The 22,783-nt window shown below is 42.7% G+C and overlaps 1 protein-coding gene across 1 annotated transcript; it reads right to left on the reverse strand.

Annotated features, from left to right (window-relative positions):
* Nucleotides 1-1,452: 1,452 nt before the first annotated feature.
* On the reverse strand, nucleotides 1,453-18,787 carry LOC146617932 (uncharacterized). The gene is made up of 7 exons (XM_085373543.1): nucleotides 18,597-18,787; nucleotides 18,226-18,335; nucleotides 17,013-17,137; nucleotides 11,914-11,976; nucleotides 11,490-11,606; nucleotides 3,506-4,108; nucleotides 1,453-1,764 (listed from the first exon to the last, which is right to left on the reverse strand). The coding sequence occupies exons 1-7, from the start codon at nucleotides 18,785-18,787 to the stop codon at nucleotides 1,453-1,455; spliced, it is 1,521 nt and encodes a 506-aa protein (XP_085229669.1).
* Nucleotides 18,788-22,783: the final 3,996 nt, after the last annotated feature.

Below are 22,783 nucleotides of genomic sequence, written 5' to 3' on the forward strand. Positions count from 1 at the left end.
TAAAGGAGAGAGTGTGAATGAATAAGAAAAGAGTGTAGCGGGTTCTTATCTGCACTGAAAAAAATAATCAGTGTGATAAACATAAAAAAATCATTGTAAGCGGTTGCACGCAATTAAGTTATGTATTGTCAATCTTATTTTTTCATGTTATAAATGCACACAAATTTATTGTAACATGAACATGATTTTTTCATGTTATAACTGCACACAAATCTTTTGTAATATGAACATGATTTTTTCATGTTGTTTGTATCCTTTTCAATCATGTCAAATATTTATAGAAAATACTTATTTATCAGACATTAACTGGTTATGTAAAATGTAAAGAGTTCTTTTATGTTAATTGTATTTGACTACCATGTGTTAGATTGACAAGATAATTTTATGCTATATACACACACACACACACACACACACATATACACACACACTGTATGTACTGTATAGTTTTCTTTCAATCAAACCAACAAGCAAAACATTTTTTAACAATGACCTGTATTTTTCAAAACAGTATACAATTGGAAGTTGTAACAGCAGTTCAGATTATACATGAGTCATCTGAATGCATCTCTTCCAAAATGTACCAAACACAAACAACTTCTGGATCTTAATTCAACATTCTAGGGCCTATGAAAATGTTAACGCTGAATTTTCTAGGAATACTGGCCCAAAGGTAAAAGGTGAGAATTCCTCGGGTAATTTTTTTTAAATTTTTTTAAAATGTAAGAGCCGTAAGGCACTATGGCAACAGGAATGCAAATATTAAAATGTGACGAAGAAAAGCTTGAAAATAACATTTTCACCCACAAACACAAAACCAAGAGCCCTAAAATGTGATTCGTTTTGGCTTCCTTCTATAAGTGAAACATCACAATAACTTATACTAACAAACAAAACAAAACAGTGGTTGGACATCACAACATAACCAAAGTTACTGTAACCATGTCCAATGAACTTAAAAATTGTATGCTTTCTAAACAGCTGCTTCAATTACCTCAGGCTTTTGACCTGAGAGCAGTTACCAGCTTCAAAATGACTTTGGTGATGGCAATGATGCAACGATCATTTTACAATTGAATGGTACTGAGTTGGCAATTACATGCAATGTCAGTGGCAATACACCTTGATTGAAAATTGTTGTGTAGAAGCAGAAAGTGTGGCACACTCAGCCTCAATGTGATGAGAAATACAAACAAACCAAGAAGACAAGAAAAAAAAAACACTAGAGTACAAACTATTCCTCAAAAGAGTATGGCTTGAAAAATGAACATTGAATGCTATAGTAATGATGTCCCCAAAGTTAAAAGTGAAAGTTGCTCCTACCAGTAAAAACCTATAAAATTGTGAGAAAGATCAGTTTCACTATATACTGTAAGTTTACCAGTGTTGGCAAAAAAGAATCAATGGAACATATTCAGAGAGGTAGACATATTATTTCCATGTCATAACTGTTCACTCGTACAGTCTGTTCTTGAGAACCTGTGCCTTCTTTGAAAGGCTGTTCCCTTCGAGCTCCATAAGCAGTTTCTGGAATATCTCGAAGGTATACTTCAGTTCTGGTGGGTAGGTCAGGTTCAAAGTGTACATTAATCCAAATAGCATAGCAGCTGCTAGGGCACAGTTGTCCAAATCCTGCAAGACTCTCTGGCCTTCCAGGACTATCCCAATGTCCTCAGGGCTGTCACTGGCATCTCTTGATTTGATGATATAGATTCCCATGGTTGTTTCCTCAATAGATTGTTGGATAACTCCTTCATCTGTGGCCTGGAAAATACACATTCCCAAAATTTAATTCAACAGAACACTGGTCATTGCAAAGAAGCAGAATGCTGTCAGAGAATGAAGACGTGTTCAACTATGAACACCTCATCATTCAGAGAACACGTGGTCCTAATGCATGTAGAAGGAAAAAAAAAAAAAGGTAAAACACCTAAACATAATATCTTCTCTAACCCATATAGACAATTCTCTGCATCTCTTTCTTGGTTAAGGTGACATTCAACCCATTTATTAGTAGATAACTACATTTTGCCATGGTTTAGAAAGGACGCTGAATAAAGCAGTATTTTTTTACAAAGTGAATGACACAAAACAAGCTTGTCGATTTAGTCTGGTTTTTGGTTATTATGTTATTTTTGTCAAAAGCAATAACCGTGGAGATACTAACATCTGAACTGTGCTAAACTATGATCCAAAACAAAGACGTTAGCTGGATCCAAGTATTTCATAAATATTGTTTTTATAAACACTTCCAGGCCATACAGTATTTTGTCTAATACATAAGGTGGCCCCAATATTTATTAAATGTGTCTATTAAAAAGTGAAATTGTGGCATGTCAGCATGTAGATAAAACAAGGTTTCATAGCTAAATATAGTCTAATCCTTTTCAGATATGTCTATTCATTTTAGAATAAAAAAAAGACATACAAACTGGGGGCCGCCAGTGGTATCCCCCACTAGTATCTCTTGTAGCTAGTATCTCTTGTAGCCGAAGGATACTTGGCATGCAGACCTGAGGAGCCAGGGATCAAACCACTAAGCTTCTGATCAGTAGATGGCCTGCTCTACCTCCTGAGCTAAAGCCTACAACAAGAAAAATGTCACAGGCCACACAGATTGACAACCCTCCATCAGTAGAGCTTAATTTCGATAGGCTTCCAGAAGAAAAAAAGTTACACAACTGCTCGCGTTAGAAGTGGCTTATAACCACTGATTGTATATAAAAAGAGAATGATGTCACCACTTGTTAATTTCTAATTTGAAGTCTTAAGCTGTGCGTTTCCACAGTTGCCCTTCCAGCTTTCTTTTAAATAGCATGTCATTAGCACAGTGTAGATCTGCCTATGGAACCAAGAGACACTGTACCCTCATTAGTTAATCAAAAATATTTAGCCAATGAGCATACACTAGTCCACTGTCCTTTTCCATATTAATGGGTACAATGAACACCATGTCATAATGGTAAATGGTAAATGGCCTGTATTTATATAGCGCTTTACTAGTCCCTAAGGACCCCAAAGCGCTTTACATATCCAGTCATCCACCCATCCACACACACATTCACACACTGGTGATGGCAGCTACATTGTAGCCACAGCCACCCTGGAGTGCACTGACAGAGGCGAGGCTGCCGGACACTGGCGCCACCGGGCCCTCTGACCACCACCAGTAGGCAATGGGTGAAGTGTCTTGCCCAAGGACACAACGACCCAGACTGTCCAAGCCGGGCAGTGAAACTAGCAACTTAGACCACAAACACTCAGGAACCATAAACCATGTTTACTGAGGTCAAAGATAAAGTCAGCAGACCTAGAAACCATTTCTATCTTTTATATACAGTGTATGCTTCAGGTGCTATAATCAATAACAAAAAATCTTTATAATTCAAAATGACTTCTGACATTTTCCACAAACCTGGCAAAGAACATAAATGTTGTCAATGTTCTATTACAGGATACCATTAAAACACAATGATCTTCACAAAAGAATTCACAAATTACATACCTCGCTAACTTCAAAGAGTGCTGGCCATCTTGCCTGGAAGTCGCTGATCATGGGTGTGTCACAAACTACTTCACATCTCCTATATGCAAATGTTTTCTCCATTTTCATTCTCACCACCTCCCGGTTGTTTGTCTTCTTCACATCTAAAAGAAGCTCCACTCTCACAGTCTCAAGGCTATCTTCAGATTCTCCAACCGGATAGGGGGGACAATAGTTTACTTCAGACCGCTGTGGTCTTTTAATGGCAAAAGCAGCACTTGAATTGCCCCCTGGTTTCTGTGTCACAGAGTTCATAACCACCTCAGGGCATCCTAACTTTCTCAATTGAGTGCGGTAACTTGCCAGTTTATTCTTTAAGCTAGCTTTCCATCCAGCATATCCTGTGAGGGAGCCCCTCTCAGTGAGACAAGGATGTTTTGAGATGAGGGCCTCACCAACTGTGTTAAAGTCTTTATCAGTGACATAAACTTTGTATCTGACAATTTCTTGAATGAGGCCTTCAAGAATTTGTGACTTCAGTTTAGGATCTGGAGTAAGCAATGTGCCCTTTTCTTTGTATGCTGCATTGCCTCGCTCAAGTTTTAGCTCTGCATCAAAGGCAAACTCAGGAACACAGAAAACGCTTGGCCACAATGCCCTAGAGGTTGATGAGCAGGATGCCTCAGATTCTGGTGATGAGAGTATGTCTGTATCAACACATCCACTGAACCGGGAGGTGGAATCATCCAGACCAAAACTGCATGAAGCATCAGCTTCATCAGCCTCAGCAGACTGTGTAGCTAAGCCTTCAGCCAGGGAAGTCATTCTGATTGTTCCCCTATCTTGTATTTCATCCATTGAAGTAAGGTTCATGAACTCATTCCCAAATAGTGGATCCATGAACTGAAGCCGGAAGTTGCTATTATTGAGGCCACACTGTCTTTGCACTTCTTCAATAAGTTCAATAACGGATCCTGGAAGTCCACAGTGAAAAGTCAGCCTCTGACTGCTGTTGTCTCCCAAAATCACTTTGAGAATTGCCGGGGCCATTGCATATTAGGGCTGAACGATATATCGCATTTGCGATAATATCGCGACATGATCAAGTGCAATTTTCTAACCGCAAAGGCTGCGATTATACTGCGATTATATTATACAATTCATGGGCTGCATCCTCCTGAGGCCGCATTTGTAGACCGATTACGTCACAGCGACGCGCCGAAGGCTGTCCAAATTACTACCATATCCCAGAATTCATAGCGCGGCCCAGCCAAACTCCAGTTTCCAGCAATGGCGGCCGCTACTAAGTTTTAAAATTACTCATACTAATCTTTCTGGGTTACAAAATAAACTTTTAACATATTTTCAGGCGAGAAAGTAGTTGTGTAAACATCAAATATCTGCTCGGTTTATCAAGATATCCCATATTTGCAAAAGTGCTTCGACGTTTTCAGAGGCGTCTGCTACCCACCAGCTCGACAGCTAGCCGGGAGCTCGAGGGTTACTGATGCGGCCGAGAACGGCACAACTCCCGGCACATCATTTTCAGATCACCGCGGAGTTTCGCTGCTCGGGTTAAACGTAATATATAAGTCACTTAGACAACCTAAAAATGTTATTGTTGGGCTTTTTTCAGTGTTTTGTTTGTTCGTGAGTAAATCGGTTTGGCTGAGATTAAAGTTATTAGATTAGATAAAATAAAACTTTATTAATCCCCCGGGTGGGTTCCTCCTTGGTTTTCACACAGCTGACTAAACGTCAAACAGAAAACTTATTAAACAGAAGTATGAGACAGTCGAGAATTTACACCAGTGTCTGGTTATATTTTAGATAGCAAGAAGCAGACGGCCGAGTTTATTAAACTCCACCGAGACAGCGGTGACGCTAATCAGAACTAGCCTTCTGATTAGCTAATCCTAGTCCTCCCCATGAACGTTACCTCTGACGTTACAGCGGTTTTATTAGAGACACGGCTAACGTTTTGCATTTTGCATAATTTAAAAAAGTTTAAATTTATTCAGTATTGAACGGCAGAAATTAGGTTTTCTTTTCGGAAGTATGTAAAATGAAACAAAAAAAAAAACAGCGGCCGACTGCGCTGTAAACAACAGTAGACTTGTGCATAACAAGCAAGCGAATAATACAGAAAACAGATTTTTAGACGGGAAACTGTTCTTGAAGTACAGAGAGAGAGAAAGAGAGAGAGAGAGGGCTGTGCATGACGTGCGATTTTATCGTGGTGGAAGCAAAACAGTGAGGGAATTCATGACGATGTTTATGTGAAGCGCAGTTTGGATCTTCTTTTGCTGCTGGTTCAGTCAATATTGTTTGGAGAGAGATCAAACTAACAGCTTTAGAATCGGCGCAAAAACGGCGTGAAAACAAAGCGCGGACCTGCCGACAGATCAGAGTCAGCGAGCTGTCGGCTTTCAGCCCCGACCGTGTCCGTGCTGTCGGGTGAGAAAGGCGACATCTCACTGATTCTGATCCGCGGGTCCGCGCTGTGTGTTTACGTCTTTGTGCAGAAGCCGTGTACCTGCTCTCATTTACTGTCTTAGCTGTTTGGTGGTTGTTGAAATTTTGTGAGGTTTCACCAGAGATTCTGGCATTTCGGGTAAAATAAATTTATATTAAAAAATCGATTCAGGATTTTAATGAATCGATTTCACGTTATCCAAGCCAGAATCGATTTTAATCAATAAATCGATTATAAAAACCCACCCCTAACTAACAGGTTGCTGAGTAGACATCTGTGTGGTGGTTTGTTTGAAATCTAACACTTTTTCCTTCAGTTTCCTTGTCAAGAATTAACTTCCTGTTTAACTGAAATGCCTTCCTGTTTAACTGAAATGCCTTCCTGTTCGACTGAAACGCCTTCCTGTTCGACTGAAACGCCTTCCTGTTCGACTGAAACGCCTTCCTGTTCAACTGAAATGCCTTCCTGTTCAACTGAAATGCCTTGGTTTTTCAGTAGTGTGTGTGAGAGCGTTTCAGTTGTGTGTGTGAGAGCTAAAATTTCAGTAGTGTGTGTGAGAGCTTTTCAGTAGTGTGTGTGAGAGCGTTTCAGTAGTGTGTGTGAGAGCTAAAATTTCAGTAGTGTGTGTGAGAGCTAAAATTTCAGTAGTGTGTGTGAGAGCGTTTCAGTTGTGTGTGTGAGAGCGTTTCAGTTGTGTGTGTGAGAGCTAAAATTTCAGTAGTGTGTGTGAGAGCGTTTCAGTAGTGTGTGTGAGAGCGTTTCAGTAGTGTGTGTGAGAGCTAAAATTTCAGTAGTGTGTGTGAGAGCGTTTCAGTAGTGTGTGTGAGAGCGTTTCAGTAGTGTGTGTGAGAGCTAAAATTTCAGTTGTGTGTGTGTGTGAGAGCGTTTTAGTAGTGTGTGTGAGAGCGTTTCAGTAGTGTGTGTGAGAGCTAAAATTTCAGTAGTGTGTGTGAGAGCGTTTCAGTAGTGTGTGTGAGAGCGTTTCAGTAGTGTGTGTGAGAGCGTTTCAGTAGTGTGTGTGAGAGCTAAAATTTCAGTAGTGTGTGTGAGAGCGTTTCAGTAGTGTGTGTGAGAGCTAAAATTTCAGTAGTGTGTGTGAGAGCGTTTCAGTAGTGTGTGTGAGAGCGTTTCAGTAGTGTGTGTGAGAGCTAAAATTTCAGTAGTGTGTGTGAGAGCTAAAATTTCAGTAGTGTGTGTGTGAGAGCGTTTCAGTTGTGTGTGTGAGAGCGTTTCAGTTGTGTGTGTGAGAGCGTTTCAGTTGTGTGTGTGTGAGAGCTAAAATTTCAGTAGTGTGTGTGAGAGCGTTTCAGTAGTGTGTGTGAGAGCGTTTCAGTAATAATGTCCCTTACGGCACCTCATAGTTTTCTAACAGTGCTGATGACATTAGTGTGAGCACTTCAGGCTTAAGAGTCATGTGCTTGGCTGCCTTGAAGCTCAGCCACAAAAAAACTTTGTGTGTGTGTGTACGCGCGTTTGTGCGTGAGTGTCTGAGTAATTCTTTATGACCATGTCTGAGTAGGTGCTCAGATAAGTCAGGGGTATTTAACCAGTCAAGCTGCTGAAGGCAGAAGATGTAAAGATATGTTAAGAGGGAAGGTCTCCTCTCTCTTACAGGCAGGCAGGCAGGCACACACACACACACATTGAGTGTGCTTCCTCACTGTGTGCAATACTGTGCAGTGAGAAAGAGCAAAGAGGGAACACATAAGTGTATCTGGCAACAACACCCCTAAACATCTTGTTTATGCTGACCTCCTACAATTCATAATCTCGATAAAGAGATATAGGTGTACTCACATGATGATGATGACATCGCTGATTGTATGATTACAGGCACAGGACCGTTGGCCCGCACTAGAACGACCAATGGCAGGCTTCATCACAGGAAACAGAAACTACTCCAACAAACAAACAAATCTAAATACAATTTTTGGGAAAGTAGGTAGTTTACAGACCAGATTAAAGTGTGAGTGATATATTTATGTAGAAGTTAATAACAGGTGTAAAGGGAGGGGCAGGGCCGGCTGCATAGGAAAAGGATGGAAGAAAAGTTTTGTGGAAAGATCAGGACGAATGAAGTTCAATGAAAAAGCAGGAGTGAACGGAACAAAGAGAAGAACAAAGAAGGATGAAGAGGGGCAGTGACGATACTTTGATATTCGAGAACAATGCCTTGCTGTGTGCAAGTGTAAAATAAGCATGGGTGGGAACAATGTGGCTCTTTGATAGTCTACCTTTTACCAGTCTTTTATCCGACTTGGATAATTGCCTCAAGCATGAGAAACACAAATATACAACATTGTTAAGCATGCCAATATCATACACATCTGGAAGTACTAAAGAATACCATGGACGTGCAATTTAAACACACGCCACAGTGAGCTTTCCACATGGTAGTGCCCTCTAGTGGCTGTGCAGGATAGAGCTGTGGGTGGATGGATGGGTAGGCTAAAAAAAGGACTTCTGCAGCAAAGGCCACGGTTCAAAGTGATTTACCAACAGCCTTTGCATAGCCCTAAATATTTTTAGTGTCACCATGGTGACAGTGGGTCATCTATTTTAATCAAAACTAAAAAATTAGATGATTCCCTCTAAGCAAGCACTTAGATGCCATGGAAAAGACAAAGACCCCTTTTATGGTATAAGCCCTCTGACATAAGCAGGCTCAGGGCCGCCATTTGCGGTGACTTGTCTGATCATTTTTTTTCTTTACTAAGACTTGCAGGCACTCTTATTGATAGGTTTGTAGCTTGAACCTATTCGCTGGAACGTTGAAGACAATATAATTACACAGCAAGCAAGACACGAAGTAGGCAAAGTTCTTCATGTTCCTTGTGCACGGGAGAGAACCGGACAAATGCCGTTCCTTCGCTTGACCCCAGTTGCTCTCGTCCGTTCTCCCGTAACACTGCTCTTTTATTGAGGTTACATGAATATGCATAGGTTCATTAACATATGACGTCTACATACACACAAAGAGTACCTTGCCTTTGTGTGTGTGTGTGTGTGTGTTCTTGAAGCTGCCTTTCCTACACATTTCTCTGCTATTATTTGATCATTTCTTAACTAATGTGCTATGAGTCCACTGGTCTTTGCATCACACTAAGTGAATTGGACAAGATGATAAACAGACTCACATGCTTAAGATGTCGTCTAATCTTCATGAGCTCTCTTGTGTTTGGAAGTGTTAGTAGGGTTAATGCATGTTCTGCTTGTGTGTGTGATTTTGTATATGTTTCTATTTTTGCAGTGTTTCAGACTCCTTCACAATTTTCCAACTTAAGCAGTCAGTTTTCTTTTCCCCAGGTTTGCTAACCCAAATTTTGATTTCCCACATTAAACACCAGCACTCCACGAGACAATTCCGTTTTTTACGGGACGGTTGGCAACTCTAATAATTAACCTTATGAACAAAATAAAGTTCAACATCAGTAACATAGCACCCACCCAGCTGTATACACTGTGAACCCGGATAAGTTCAATACACTTAAATCGTTTGAGGAAACCGATTCCCTTCAAATGATTTGAGTAATCAACCCAAAACAAAAAATTAACTGATTTAGTCAAGTAAACTTAAAAGTAAAATTGTCACAATTTACTATATTGAGTCATCGCTACCTAAAGTGTTTAAGTATTCAATATTTCAAAAATAATTTGTTTAAGTACAGTTAACTTAATACTAATAGAAAAAACTAAATTGTTTAAGTGGTGCTAATATTACAAAACTCACTTTTTTGCGTAGTGTTTAATTAAAAGCGTCTTTTAATTAAATGTATTATTATTACTAAAACTTAATATGTCAAGGCAAACACACTCAAAACCAAAGACCACTAAAGTGTTTTTTGTTTTTTGTTTTTTTACTTTATTTATAACAAAGCAAGACTTTTGTTTTCCTTTGAACAGTATTCCAATTTTTACACATGGCGCTTCTAAGAAGACATTTCTTTCAGAAACAAACACAATATTTCAGTTGTTCCTAGCCACTTTTTGACAAGAATTTATTTGTGGTCTCTGAGGTAGTTTTTTTTGAATAGTAAGTTTTTTGTTTGCACAATTGGACTTCCAATAAAACATTTTCTTTAAAACAAATCTTTTAAACAGATAAAACTATGTATCACAAGTAAAGAACTTTGGTGCGACACTCTGGGTAACAAGTTGTAACAGTAAAAATTATTTTCACAAATATTTTAACTTGGAAAAATAAAAACTATGGAATAAGGAATGGCCCCAGCGAGACAATGAAATTAAAGGAATAGTTCACTGATTTTACATAATAAGATATGTAAAATCAGCTTTGATGAGTTGATGTGTACCAGTCTTGTCTTTGTGCGTGCCCTCAGTCATGCAAATGGAGCAAAGCCTCTCCCATATAAAATAAATAAATGGTAAATGGCCTGTATTTGTATAGCGCTTTTCTAGTCCCTAAGGACCCCAAAGGGCTTTACACAACCTGTCATCCACCCATTCACACACACATTCACACACTGGTGATGGCAAGCTACATTGTAGCCACAGCCGCCCTGGGACGCACTGACAGAGGCGAGGCTGCCGGACACTGGCGCCACCGGACCCTCTGACCACCACCAGTAGGCAACGGGTGAAGTGTCTTGCCCAAAGACACAACGACCGAGACTGTCCAAGCCGGGGCTCGAACCGGCAACCTTCCGATTACAAGGCGAACTCCCAACTCTTGAGCCACGATATATTCCAACTACCTCCACTTTTTGCTCCTTTTAGAAGCTACCGAGCTCCTCCACGTCTTCCCTATTTATGTAAAATTACATGAAAAGTGACACTCTCCAAGTTTAGTTTAACTAAATTTAACGTGTGGATTTTCTAAGCCAATAAGAAGGGACTCTATATTACAAGGTGTAATAACACTGTAGGAGCACTTCTTCATCCCCCCAGTAACTCAGTCTATGCTCCAGAGTGCACTAGGGTTACTGCGCGCTTGTAATATAGTGCCCCTTTTTATCGGCTTAAAAAATCTATACGTTAAATTTAGTGAAACTAAACTTAGATAGTGTAACTTTTCATGTAATTTTACATAAATAGGGAAAACGTGGAGGAGCTCGGTAGCTTCTAAAAGGAGCAAAAAGTGGAGGTAGTTGGAATATATGGGAGAGCCTTTCTCTCGCACAAAGACAAGACAGGTATGCATCAACTCTTCAAAGCTAAGGTAAGAACATATCTCAGTATGTAAAATCAGTGAACTACTCCTTTAAGCCCTGGTTTTGCCATCCACTAAAAACAAAAAAAGACAATTACAAACACAATAATGACTTCCTGAACTTGGGAAAAAGCTGCTCAATGAAGAGTGAACATTCAATGTATCTATGCACACATTGAAAGCTCATTTTTTAGCCTTTGGAGTTTTGGAGGAGGATCGTTTCGTCCCAGATTCAGCATAATCTGCTGGATAAACAGGAATGTATTCTTCATGCACTTTGGGTACTCCAAGTGGAGTGCATAAGTCAGTCCAAACAGGAGACACATTGCCAAAGGAAGACTGCAGATGGAATCCATTACCACATTGCCCTCTAGAAGGATCCCCAGCTGGGAGGGGTTCAGTTCTTGCTCTGGACTTCCGTTTTCACCATTGAAGATGATTCCTATTGGGATTTCAAGGTCACCATCAGCAGCATTCTACAGAGGGGGGGAAAAAACTGTGAGTTAACCTGTTGGTGGAGAGTAACACAAGTATAAAAGGTCAAAGTATTGTATTTCTATAAATGCTGTTTATTATTATTATTGTCACATCCAAACCTCAGTAAAGTGTTAAGTCCAGAGAGAGGAAAAAACACGAGTTTTTCTGAAACACGAGTCCCGTTTGCAGAGTTCAGTACGATGTACCGCACGGAGCAGCGAGGGCCGAGGACGAGACGCTGCTCAGCTCTGTATGGCGCTGCAGCGGCGCACATGTTAATAAAGTAAACTTTACGAGAGGCCGTACAGGTGCAGAGGAGCGGTGTTCAGCCCCTCGAGCCTCAGCGAGGGGCTGAGCGTCAGAGCGCGGCTGTGCAGAGAATAATGACAGGTTTATTTGTCCGTGTGAACGGCTGGAGGTGCCCGGCCGTGCTCTGGTCCTCCTCCTCTGACCGGGGCCGGAGTCCGGACCCGGGCTAACCCTGAACACGGTTTGGATGTGCTCACATCACACAATGGATGGGTTTGGATGGACGAGGAAGATGCTAGAACCATTACGCATGAGCAGGGGTTAAGGCTGTGAGGGTTACAGCCTTAAAACATTTATAATAAATACTTTTCACTACTTTGCGGATTTCACTTATTGCGGGTTGTTTTTGGGACGTAACCCCCGCGGTAAACGAGGGTTCACTGTAGATTGAATTAGCGTGCACATTTGCGTAATGTAACATGCAACTATTTTTGCTTAAAGTTGAAATACAAAGATTTAACTCACCAGTTTGCGTGGAGGTTTGAGGAAAAGTACTCCCTATCGACTTTAGACTGAAACAAACATGTCCAATCCCAGGCAAAACCACCAAAAACGACTTGTCTTAATTTTTCCTGACAAACAAGTCCAGACGTCTCTTCGGTTCCAGTGCTGGGAAAAATATGGGAGGGGCAACAAAAACTTAAAAATAGTGAAAGTGCTTTCAACTAAACATGATCAGTAAACATCAAATTTACTTTTATTATTTGAGTGTTGAGTTTAAAACTTATTCTCTTATAAAAAATTGAACTTAAACTATTTATTAGAATAAACTTAAAATAGAAAGGACCATGTTAAATGTATTCATTTTAGTGCATCACATGCAAAACAATATAGGTTAAGTGCAAAAAGCTTCCACCAATGAGTTCTGTCTGACACAGTTAAATGATTTTAGTTTTACAAAGAAAATTAATTACTGTCAGCGATAGCTAAACCATTTGAATGCAAATAACTTTTGGGATTACAGTGTAGAAACTCCGTCATGCTAGCTAGCACGCAGTACGAAAAAGTCAGCACAACGAAAATAAACTCCACCTAAACTTGGTTCATATCTGACCCAGAGAGACTGCAGGTCATAACTTCTTACCTGAAGTTCAGTTCACCTGACACTCTCGGACCAGCGGCCGCTTCGGGTCTCTCCTCTTGCCTCCCTTTTCCTTCATCCACCTGCTGGCTTCCACCACTTGCTAATGTTATTGAATCTGTGGAAGCTCCGCGATAGCCACCACACGAAGTAACGAATAACGGGCCTATCTAAATCCCAGTAACGAGTAACGCGTTCCCGGTTTTGGCATAATAACTAGTTACCGTGCTCGTTACCACAATAATAACGTAGTTACTGTAACGCGTTACTTAATAACGCGTTAGTCCCAACACTGAACAATACACATACGCTTTCAATTGTGTAATTTAAGTGATCTAGGTAGCTCTGTTTTGGAAGTTCAGTTAACGCTAGAAATGTGCTTTGGAATTTGTACGTGCTTTTTGGAGTTTGTACGTGCTTTGTCTCTAGGGGCCACCGTATATATTTATATATAAACACATATAAATAAAACCACGTTTTTTTAACATTAGTAATTCCTTTTGTGCATAATTTTATATTGTTGTTAATAATAAATTAATTAAAGCAACAAAACAACCTGAAGAGCCGGTTGGGAGCCGAAAGAGCCGGCTCTTTTTAGTGAGCCGAGCCAAAAGAGCCGGGTTCTCTAAAAAGAGCCGGAAATCCCATCACTAAGGCACAGACCTACAAAGTAAAACAGGAAGTACACACAGAGATCCAGACGAGACACAGAACTTATCAGATACAGACTCATGAGCAGACATAATAACATCATGGACATGGACAGAGGGAACACAGAGAAGTGGGACCAGGGCAGGCACAAAACAGAAACCTAACAAATGGCAAATCTTAACGGAATATATAATCAGAATAAACAACAACATAAAATATTATAAAGAAATACAAAACACTGAGTCGTCACACTCAGGACCACGACATGTGGTCACTAATTTTTGTGTACAATACAAATCACAGTGATTTAGTTGTCATTAAAATGTCTTCATTTAAAACCAATGATTAATCATAGATCACGACACACTTCTTTCCCACACATAAGTGAACAGTAATAAGGGAACAGCAATGGTATTGTTATTGGTATCTTAATACTGGCCCTGCATTTACTCGGTGTTGGATTGATACGAAAAATTCCAGCATTGCACACCATTTTCAAAATGTTAGTGGAAAACATGCTGTACGACCTGAGCCATAGGTTCCTCTGATAAAAAAGGAATTCTCTATACATATTGAATCAATTGGATTTGATGGTCCAGGTCCCACTCTTATATCTAAAATTCCAAACTAAAATCTATACTGGACAACGCTTCCATGTAATCATATTTGAGTTATCTTAATGCAAGTCTATGAAAATGAAAATAGAAGATGGGAAGTGACAGCTCCCATAACTGCATGTCCCAATATTTCAGGGCACATCTTTTATTTCTAATTGAATTTAAAAAATCATGTTGGACACTGACCATCCGTTTTCACTGGTGTTGTTTAAATTAAATTGTGGCACTGATCTGCATGGAAAACACGACATTGTATGCTCCACAAACTACAACTCAACCTGAGTGTGTGTGTGCGTCAGTGTATACCCATACGTGCTGTTTGAACACGGATGGACAAGTCCCTCTGCCTGTGTGTCAGACTGAACAGACCACCATGTGCTCTCTGTTATAAAAGCAGGAGCTGTCACAAGGATCATGCAGTATTAAGTACACTCACTCCTCTCACTTCTCTAGTTTCCTTTTACACTTTTCTTCTTCGCTCCTTCATTTTATCTATCACCTCTTGTTGTTTCCTCACCCCAATACTGTATGCCGTTCTGTGTTTGTCTCTCCAGTCACTTTCTTCTCCGTCCTTTTAGCATGGGTCAAAAAGTATCATCAAATACTCACTTACTTGTTGGATAGTTAAAGTAGCTAGTTATTTTTAACTACTCTTTGCTACTCAGTTTCCTTCAGTGATATGAAAGTTGTCCCAATATGCTGTCTTATTAGGACTAGCTACACACTGACAAAATAGCTTTGCACAGATTTTTCTCAGCTTGTGCAACAGTGACACTACAGTACCAGCAGATATCAATTAGATGTGATGCTGGACAATATACAAATACACATAGAAACAGATACCTGCATATACATGCAGACATACATATGGTCAAGTAAAGTAAATAACATCCCATTAAATAACCGCTCAACCATCAGGTCCGAAATGGAGTAGGAATAAGTATGCACATATTTATTAGTCCCTACCACATGCTCATGGGTGTTGTAAAGAGATTTATAGACTATAAATTTGGGTTCACAGCGGTTCAGCCTGTTTAAAATCTGGAGGTCATCAAAATCTGGTGGCCTGATGACTGAGCTCCAGGACTCTCGTCTGCTGAGATCTTCAAATCTGAAAAACACAGTCCCATCCATCCATTTTCTTCCGCTTATCCGGGGCCGGGCTGCGGGGGCAGCAGCCTAAGCAGAGAAGCCCAGACCTCCCTCTCCCCAGCCACCTCCTCCAGCTTATCCGGGGGAACACCAGGGCGTTCCCAGGCCAGCCGAGAGATATAATTTCTCCAGCGTGTCCCGAGTCTGCCCCGGGGCCTCTTCCCGGTGGGACATGCCCGGAAAACCTCACCCAGGAGGCACCCATGGGGCATCCTTGTCAGATGCCCGAACCACCTCAACTGGCTCCTTTCGATGTGGAGGTGCCCCTCCCGAATGGCCAAACTTCTCACCCTATCTCTAAGGGAGAGGCCAGCCACCCTTCGGAGAAAACCCATATCCACTGCTTGTATTCGCAATCTCGTTCTTTTGGACACTACCCGCAGCTTGTGATGGAACAAGACCCTGAGATACTTAAACTCCTCCTGTCACGGTTCTGGGTCATTCTGATCCAGCATTTTCAGTTTCTTATGTTTTTGGTATTCTTCTGTATTATTATTCATGATCTGATTTTTGAGTTATCCTGTGTTGATTATTATTATTCTATGTTCCAGCTTATTCTGGTTTAGGGTTTAGTTCTTAGGTTTTGTTCTTATGCCCTCATGTTTAGTTTAGGTTTACTTCTGTGCTTAGTCTTTTCTGCCCGTGTGTTCCTTCTGTTTAAGTCCGCGCTTCTTAGTCTTTGAGAATAGTTTCCTGTTTTATTTTGAAGGGTTACGTCTTATGTCAGTGTGTCTAACTTCACTCCCCCTGTCTCGTTTGACCTATCTCTCCCAGCTGTGCTTCCCTCCTGTTTTCCATTCCCTGATTACTCCCCTGTGTATATAAGCCCTGTGTTTGCCTTTGCTCTCTGTCGCGTTGTACCCTCAGATTGTGCCTGTGTGTTTTGGTTCTCAGTATTCATTGTTCACTTCCTGTTTTGTTTTCGTGCCAGCAATAAAGCTGAGGTTTTTGAGTTGCATTCTGTTTCCAAGTCCTGCATTTGGATCCTCATCTCCGCCTGCCCGCATACAGAGCCCTGACACCTCCACTTGGGGCAGGGTCTCGTCCCTGACCCGGAGTGGACACTCCACCCTTTTCCGGCTGAGGATCATGGCCTCAGATTTGGAGGTGCTGTTTCTCATTCCCACCGCTTCACACTCGGCTGCCAACCATTCCAAGGCGAGCTGGAGGCCATCACCCGATGAAGCCCACAGGACCACATCATCTGCGAAAAGCAGAGATGATATCCTGAGACCACCAAAGTGAAAGCCTTCCGCCACTTGGCTATGCCTAGAAATTCTATCCATAAAAATTATGAACAGAATCGCTGACAAAGGGCAGCCCTGGTGGACCCCATCACCCACCAGGAACGAGATAAGGACTGAATGGCCTGTAGCAATGGGCCAGACACCCCATACTCCCGGAACACCCCCCAAGGGACCCCCCGAGGAACACGGTCGAATGCCTTCTCCAAGTCCACAAAACAGACTAGTAGACTGGTTGGGCAAACTCCCACGCGCCCTCGAGTATCCTCGTGTTCCACGACCAGGGCGAAAACTGCATTGTTCCTCCTGTATCCGAGGTTCGACTAACGGACGAACTCTCCTCTCCAGCACCCTGGCATAGACTTTCCCAGGGGGGCTAAGGAGTGTGATTCCCCTGTAGTTGGAATACACCCTCCAGTCCCCTTTCTTAAAGATGGAGACCACCACCCCTGTCTGCCAGTCCATGGGTACTGCCCCTGATCCCCACCCAACATTGCAGAGATGTGTCAACCAAGACAGCCCTACAACATCCAGAGCCTTCAGGAACTTGGGGCGGACCTCATCCACACCAGGGCCTCTGCCACCAAGAAGTTATTTAACTGCCTCAGTTACCACGCCCCCAGAGATTGGGAGAGTCATCTCCTTTGTCCCCAGACTCTGCTTCTGCCACGGAAGACGTGCCAGTGGGATTGAGGAGGTCCTCGAAGTATTCCTTCCACCGCCTGACAATTTTCTCAGTCGAAGTTAGCAGCACTCCACCCGCACTATACACAGTGCAGGTAGAACACCGCTTTCCCCACCTGAGTCGCCTGACGGTTTGCCAGAATCTCTTAGAGGCAGTCCGAAAGTCTTTTTCCATGGCCTCTCTGAACTCCTCCCACACCCGAGTTTTTGCTTCTGCCACCGCCGCATTCCACTTGGCCTGTAGGTACCTATCAGCTGCCTCTGGAGTCCCATAGGCTAACCAAGCCCGGTAGGACTCCTTCTTCAGCTTGTTGGCTCACCTCACCTCAGGTGTCCACCATTTGGTTCGGGGTTACCACCACGACAGGCACCAACTACCTTGCGGCCGCAGCTCCGTGCAGTGGCTTCGGCAATGGAGGTGCTGAACATGGTCCAGTTGGACTCAATGTCCCCAGTCTCCCTCGGAATGCTGTTGAAGCTCTGCGGAGGTGTGCGTTGAAGATCTCGTGAACCGGGGCCTCTGCTAGACGTTCCCAGCACACCTTCACTGTACGTTTGGGTGCGCCAGGTCTGTCCAGTGTCCTCCCTCACCACCTAATCCAACTCACCACCAGGTAGTGATCAGTTGACAGCTCAGCCCCTCTCTTTACCCGAGTGTTCAAAACATATGGCCTCAGGTTTGGTGATACGATTACAAAATCGATCATCGACGTGTGGCCTAGAGTGTCCTGGTGCCACGTGCACTTATGGACACTCTTATGTTCGAACATGGTGTTTATTATGGCCAATCTGTGGTTTGCACAGAAGTCCAATAACAAAACACCGCTCGGGTTCAGATCCGTGAGGCCGTTCCTCCCAATCACGCCCTTCCCGGTCTCACTGTTGTTGCCCACGTGAGCAATGAAGTCTCCCAGTAGGACAACAAAGTCCCCAGGAGGAGCACCCTCCAGTGCCCCACTCAGGGACTCCAAAAAGGCTGGGTACTCTGAACTGCCGTTTGGCGCATAAGCACAGACAACAGTCAGGACCCGTTCCCTGACCCGAAGGCGAAGGGAACAAACCCTCTCGTTCACTGGGAGAAACCCCAACATACCAGCAGCAAGCTGAGGGGATACTAAGATACTCGCCACATCCCGACACCTCTCACCAGGGGCAACTCCAGACTGAGACAGAGTCCAGCCCCTTTCCAGGAGACTGGTTCTGGAGCCCAGGCCATGCGTTGAGGTGAGCCCGACTATATCTAGCCGGTACCTGTCATCCTCGCGCACTAGCTTAGGCTCTTTCCCCACCAGAGAGGTGACATTCCATGTCCTAATTGCCAGTCTTGGTTCACGGGGATCGGTCTGCCAGGGCCTTCGCTCCTGGCCGCTGCCCGACTCACATTGCACCCGACCCCTGCGGTGCCTCCTGCAGGTGGTGGGCCTGCAGGAAGATGGGCTCATGTCCCTTTTTCGGGCTGTGCCCGGCTGGGCCCCATGGACTAAGGCCCAGCCACCAGAAGCTTGCCCTTGGGCACCTTCCCCCAGGCCTGGCTCCAGGGCAGGGCCCCGGTAACCCTATCCCGGGCAGAGTGAACTGTTCCCTCGATGGTCTTTTCTGGTCCTTCACCCAGGACTAATTTGCCATGGGAAACCCTACCAGGGGCAAAAGCCCCCAGACAACATAGCCCCTGGGATCCCTGGGGCACACAAAACCCTCCACCACGATAAGGTAGCAATTCGCAGAGGAGTGAAAAACACAGTGAGCTCTGCAAGCCTACCAGTGCTTAAGATCCAACATGAAACAAGGCAGCTATGGCATTAAATAAAGACTTTGCTCGAGGCTAGCTGCTTTCTGCTTCTTTTACCCACTACTCCAACCTAACAGGCCCCACAGCAGTCTCTCCCTGAACACAGTGATTAAATGAATGCCGGCCCTCCCATATAATTCCTAGTAAAAAAGAAAACAAGCTGACCACCAAAATTCCCAAACTTTAGGGGGTATTAGTGTGATTACTGACAGTGATGCAGTAAGTGAATTGTTACAGCTTCTGCTTGTAATTACCGGAAAAGTAATCACATTACATTAACATGCTATTTTTTACCACTCAGTACTATTGTTTCTCAATTTCCCCAATTCTCTCTCTCACACAGCTTCTGCCTCTCTATTGTCTATCTTCTACATTTGTTCTCTCTCATTCTCCTCCCACTCTCCACTCCTGTCTCAGTCCCTTTCTCAGCTCATCGTCACGATCTGTCTCTCGTTTTCACTCTCACCCCTTCACTCCATCTGCCGTCCCCCTCTCCTTCCCTCCCTCTCTCTTCTCTCTCTCGGTCTTCACCTCTTTTTAACTCTTCCTCTCCACTCTCTTCTCACAGACAGTCCTCATTAACAGCAGCAGCAGCCTCTTTTTGCTCCCTGTTTGCAGCCAATGGGCCATTAGTCTGTTGTGTGCAGGGCAATAAATCGCATCAGGCAGGAACCGTAGTGCCTCGACTTCCTCTCGATGCTGGCCAGTCAGGACAATTTGCAATAGTTTGATGAGCAGTGTGGATTTGGGAAGCCCAGTCATGATGCTCAATCCAGTAAGGATAAATGTAGTGGCCTATCCTCAGCAATGCAATAGCATTTTAAGAGGAACCCTGTCTGTGAACACCGCTCTCAGGTATATAAATGATGCAGAAACAGAGAAGATGCCTCGGTTATTAGAAAATTAGCTGCCGAAATGCACTGCAGTCTGACGTCAAATGGATCGCTCCAACTCATTCTGGCGCTGCACACCCATAAAACACCACGCAAACGGCACTCTGCCAGCCGTGGTGGTAAAAGCATAACAACCTTAATTCAGCAGTACCCAGTCTACACTCTGAGTATGTGTGACAAACTAAAACTTAATTTTAGCAGCGTGGGTGTTGACATGTGTTTTCCTCTTGGGGCCTGCCGTAGACTGCACAGCACAGAAACTGCATAACACTACCGTACAACCTGTATAGTGGAAGCTGAGTCGTGTGCATGCAAGTTTCCAAAAAAATACATTTCTGGCAAAGACCGCTGCCCACGAACACACTGTGTGCTTACAAGATATTTCATAAAAAAGCAAAAAAAAATTCAAACATGTTTCCCTTTCATTCGGGGCTGCCAGTGTGTGAAGTTATGTAGCTTTAATGATCCCTGTGGGGAAACCGCTGTTGCAGCAGCGAGTAGTAACAAGAAAGAACAGCAAAGAAGAGAACGGATGTTAACGGAGAACGGAGAAAACGGATGTTATGAACACAGCACTTTTGACATTTTCAACACTCACGCACATAAAGTTGAAGATATGTAAATGAAAATCCTTAAAACTGGGTTAGAGTATTCACAGGAAGCGCAGACAGCATTATACCAAAACAAAGATGATATAGGGACGCTGTCTTATTGGACACACGGACAATTATAAAATACTGAAAATATTAATAGTCGGCAATTTACGAGAGTATAAGGACGGAAAATCGCAGCATATGTTAAAGACTGAAACATGTAGCATGTTATTAAGTCATGTGCCAAAAGAAACCAACCTTATGTGATTCATTTATACTGCTGATGATGAATTTAATATTGAAAAAGACAGTTTACATGCAGACATGCACCGGTACACCTCAGGGGAGATAATTAGAAGTCTTCAGCTGCATGAGTTGGAGCATTATAAAAATTCAGCACCCTGAATGCACACAAAATACTGAAACATTATAGAAAAGGTGAAAGACTGACACACTAATTCATGTATTGATGCACTAGTTTGGTTTGAACCATTATACTGATTTATTTAATGTTTAGTGGCCAACCATCTCCAGTCCTAGTGTATTAGAATATCAGCATAATGAATGTACAATGATCCTGTTTGTTAATCTAGAAGCTGATAAAATGTCTGGAATACAAGGCAGATTTTTTTAAGGATGAGGATAAACATGCAAGTATTTTGCTTCCCTGATCATATTGCTTTATCGATTGGGTAAAACAGCAACTGAATGTAGAGACCTTGCTACAGCTCTTGCTTCATTTCCATTCAGACTGTGAATGTTGAATGATGGCATAATTATGACACCGCACTGCAAATTGTGGGCAATGATTAATTAATGGAGTGTGTACAGTATGTGTATATAAATGTGTATAAATACGATTACTGTGTCTGCATGTGGTAGAAATCCCACATGTTTGATTAGTATGCTGGGAAATTATGATGGGTTTTAGTGAATATAATGTCTACATTTGAATTTTATGTGTCAGTTAGGATATATTCTTAGGTATATGAACGTGATAGTGCTACAAAGCTGCATGCTGTAGGCTAAATTAGGCAAATCTCACCTTCAAGGTCAGCCTCTTTTGCACCTCTAGAGTCGCTGCTAGTTTTTAGATCTTTAATAGGAGGAGGTTAACACGTGAGGAGCGGATCGAATTTGTGTTGATATCTGGTGAACGCAGTAACCGGGTCATTGCAGCAGATTTCAATGCAAGACACCCTACGAGACCACCCATCTCCCATGCTACAGCTAGCAAACTGCTTGTTAAGTTTCATGAAACTGGTTCAGTGTTGGATTTGCCAAAATGTGGATGCAAGAAAACTGTCACTAATGAAGAAACATCAGTGGCTGTCCTAGCTTCATTCAGCAAGAGCCCACAGCGTAGCACTCGCCGCATGTCACTGGAGAGTGGCATTAGTTGAACATCCCTTCAGCGGATATTAGCTACTCACAAATGGCACCCTTGCAAACTCCAGCTACTGCAGCATCTCAACAAGGATGACCCAGATAGGTGCACAGAATTTGCAGAATGGGCAAAACAAAAATTGGAACCCTCAGTTCACGCAGAAGATTTTGTTCAGTGATGAGGCAAACTTTTATGTGAATGGTGAAGTTAACAAACAAAACCACCGCTATTGGTCTGACACTAACCCACATTGGATCGATTGGTCGTCGTGCGCCAGTTGAATGGCCCCCAAGGCCTCCCGATCTGACCCCCTTAGACTTTTATCTTTGGGGTCATCTGAAGGCAATTGTCTATGGTGTGAAGATACGAGATGTGCAGCACCTGAAACTACCTGAAACACACCATTGTTTTTCTTGTGACATTACCAATAAGTCTGATGTGTCACATGGCCCTCTTCCTATTGAAAAACCAAAAGTTGTATCCAAGATGGCCAACTTCTAAATGGCCACCATGGTCACCACCCATCTTGAGGAGTTTGCTCCCTCATATATACTAATGTGCCACAAACAGGACTTTAATATCACCAACCATTCCCATGTTATTACGGTGTATCCATATAAATGGCCCACCCTGAAGTTTTTTGCACCAACAAGGTTATTCCCAGCTGAAAACTTGACATAGTGTGCATAATATCCTTTAACAAAACTGAGAAAACTGGACAAAATAAGCACAAGAAAAGATGTGACAGCCCCCCAAAAGTATCTACAACAGATGAA

The sequence above is a fragment of the Diplotaxodon limnothrissa genome, linkage group LG15, assembly GCF_057381915.1.
Source record: "Diplotaxodon limnothrissa isolate DT_005_m linkage group LG15, D_limnothrissa_male_GT1.1, whole genome shotgun sequence".
Lineage (NCBI taxonomy): Eukaryota > Metazoa > Chordata > Actinopteri > Cichliformes > Cichlidae > Diplotaxodon > Diplotaxodon limnothrissa.

Bases quoted from the DNA above. Each gene is read 5' to 3' on its own strand.
- LOC146617932 (XM_085373543.1), bottom strand. From the start codon at position 18,787: ATGAGCCCATCTTCCTGCAGGCCCACCACCTGCAGGAGGCACCGCAGG. The intron at 4,109-11,489 runs GTAATGGATTCC...TGTGTTCCTGAG, and splicing joins TCCTTCTAGAGGGCAATGTG to TTTGCCTTTGATGCAGAGCT. The intron at 1,765-3,505 runs GTATGTAATTTG...TGTATTTTCCAG, and splicing joins CACTCTTTGAAGTTAGCGAG to GCCACAGATGAAGGAGTTAT.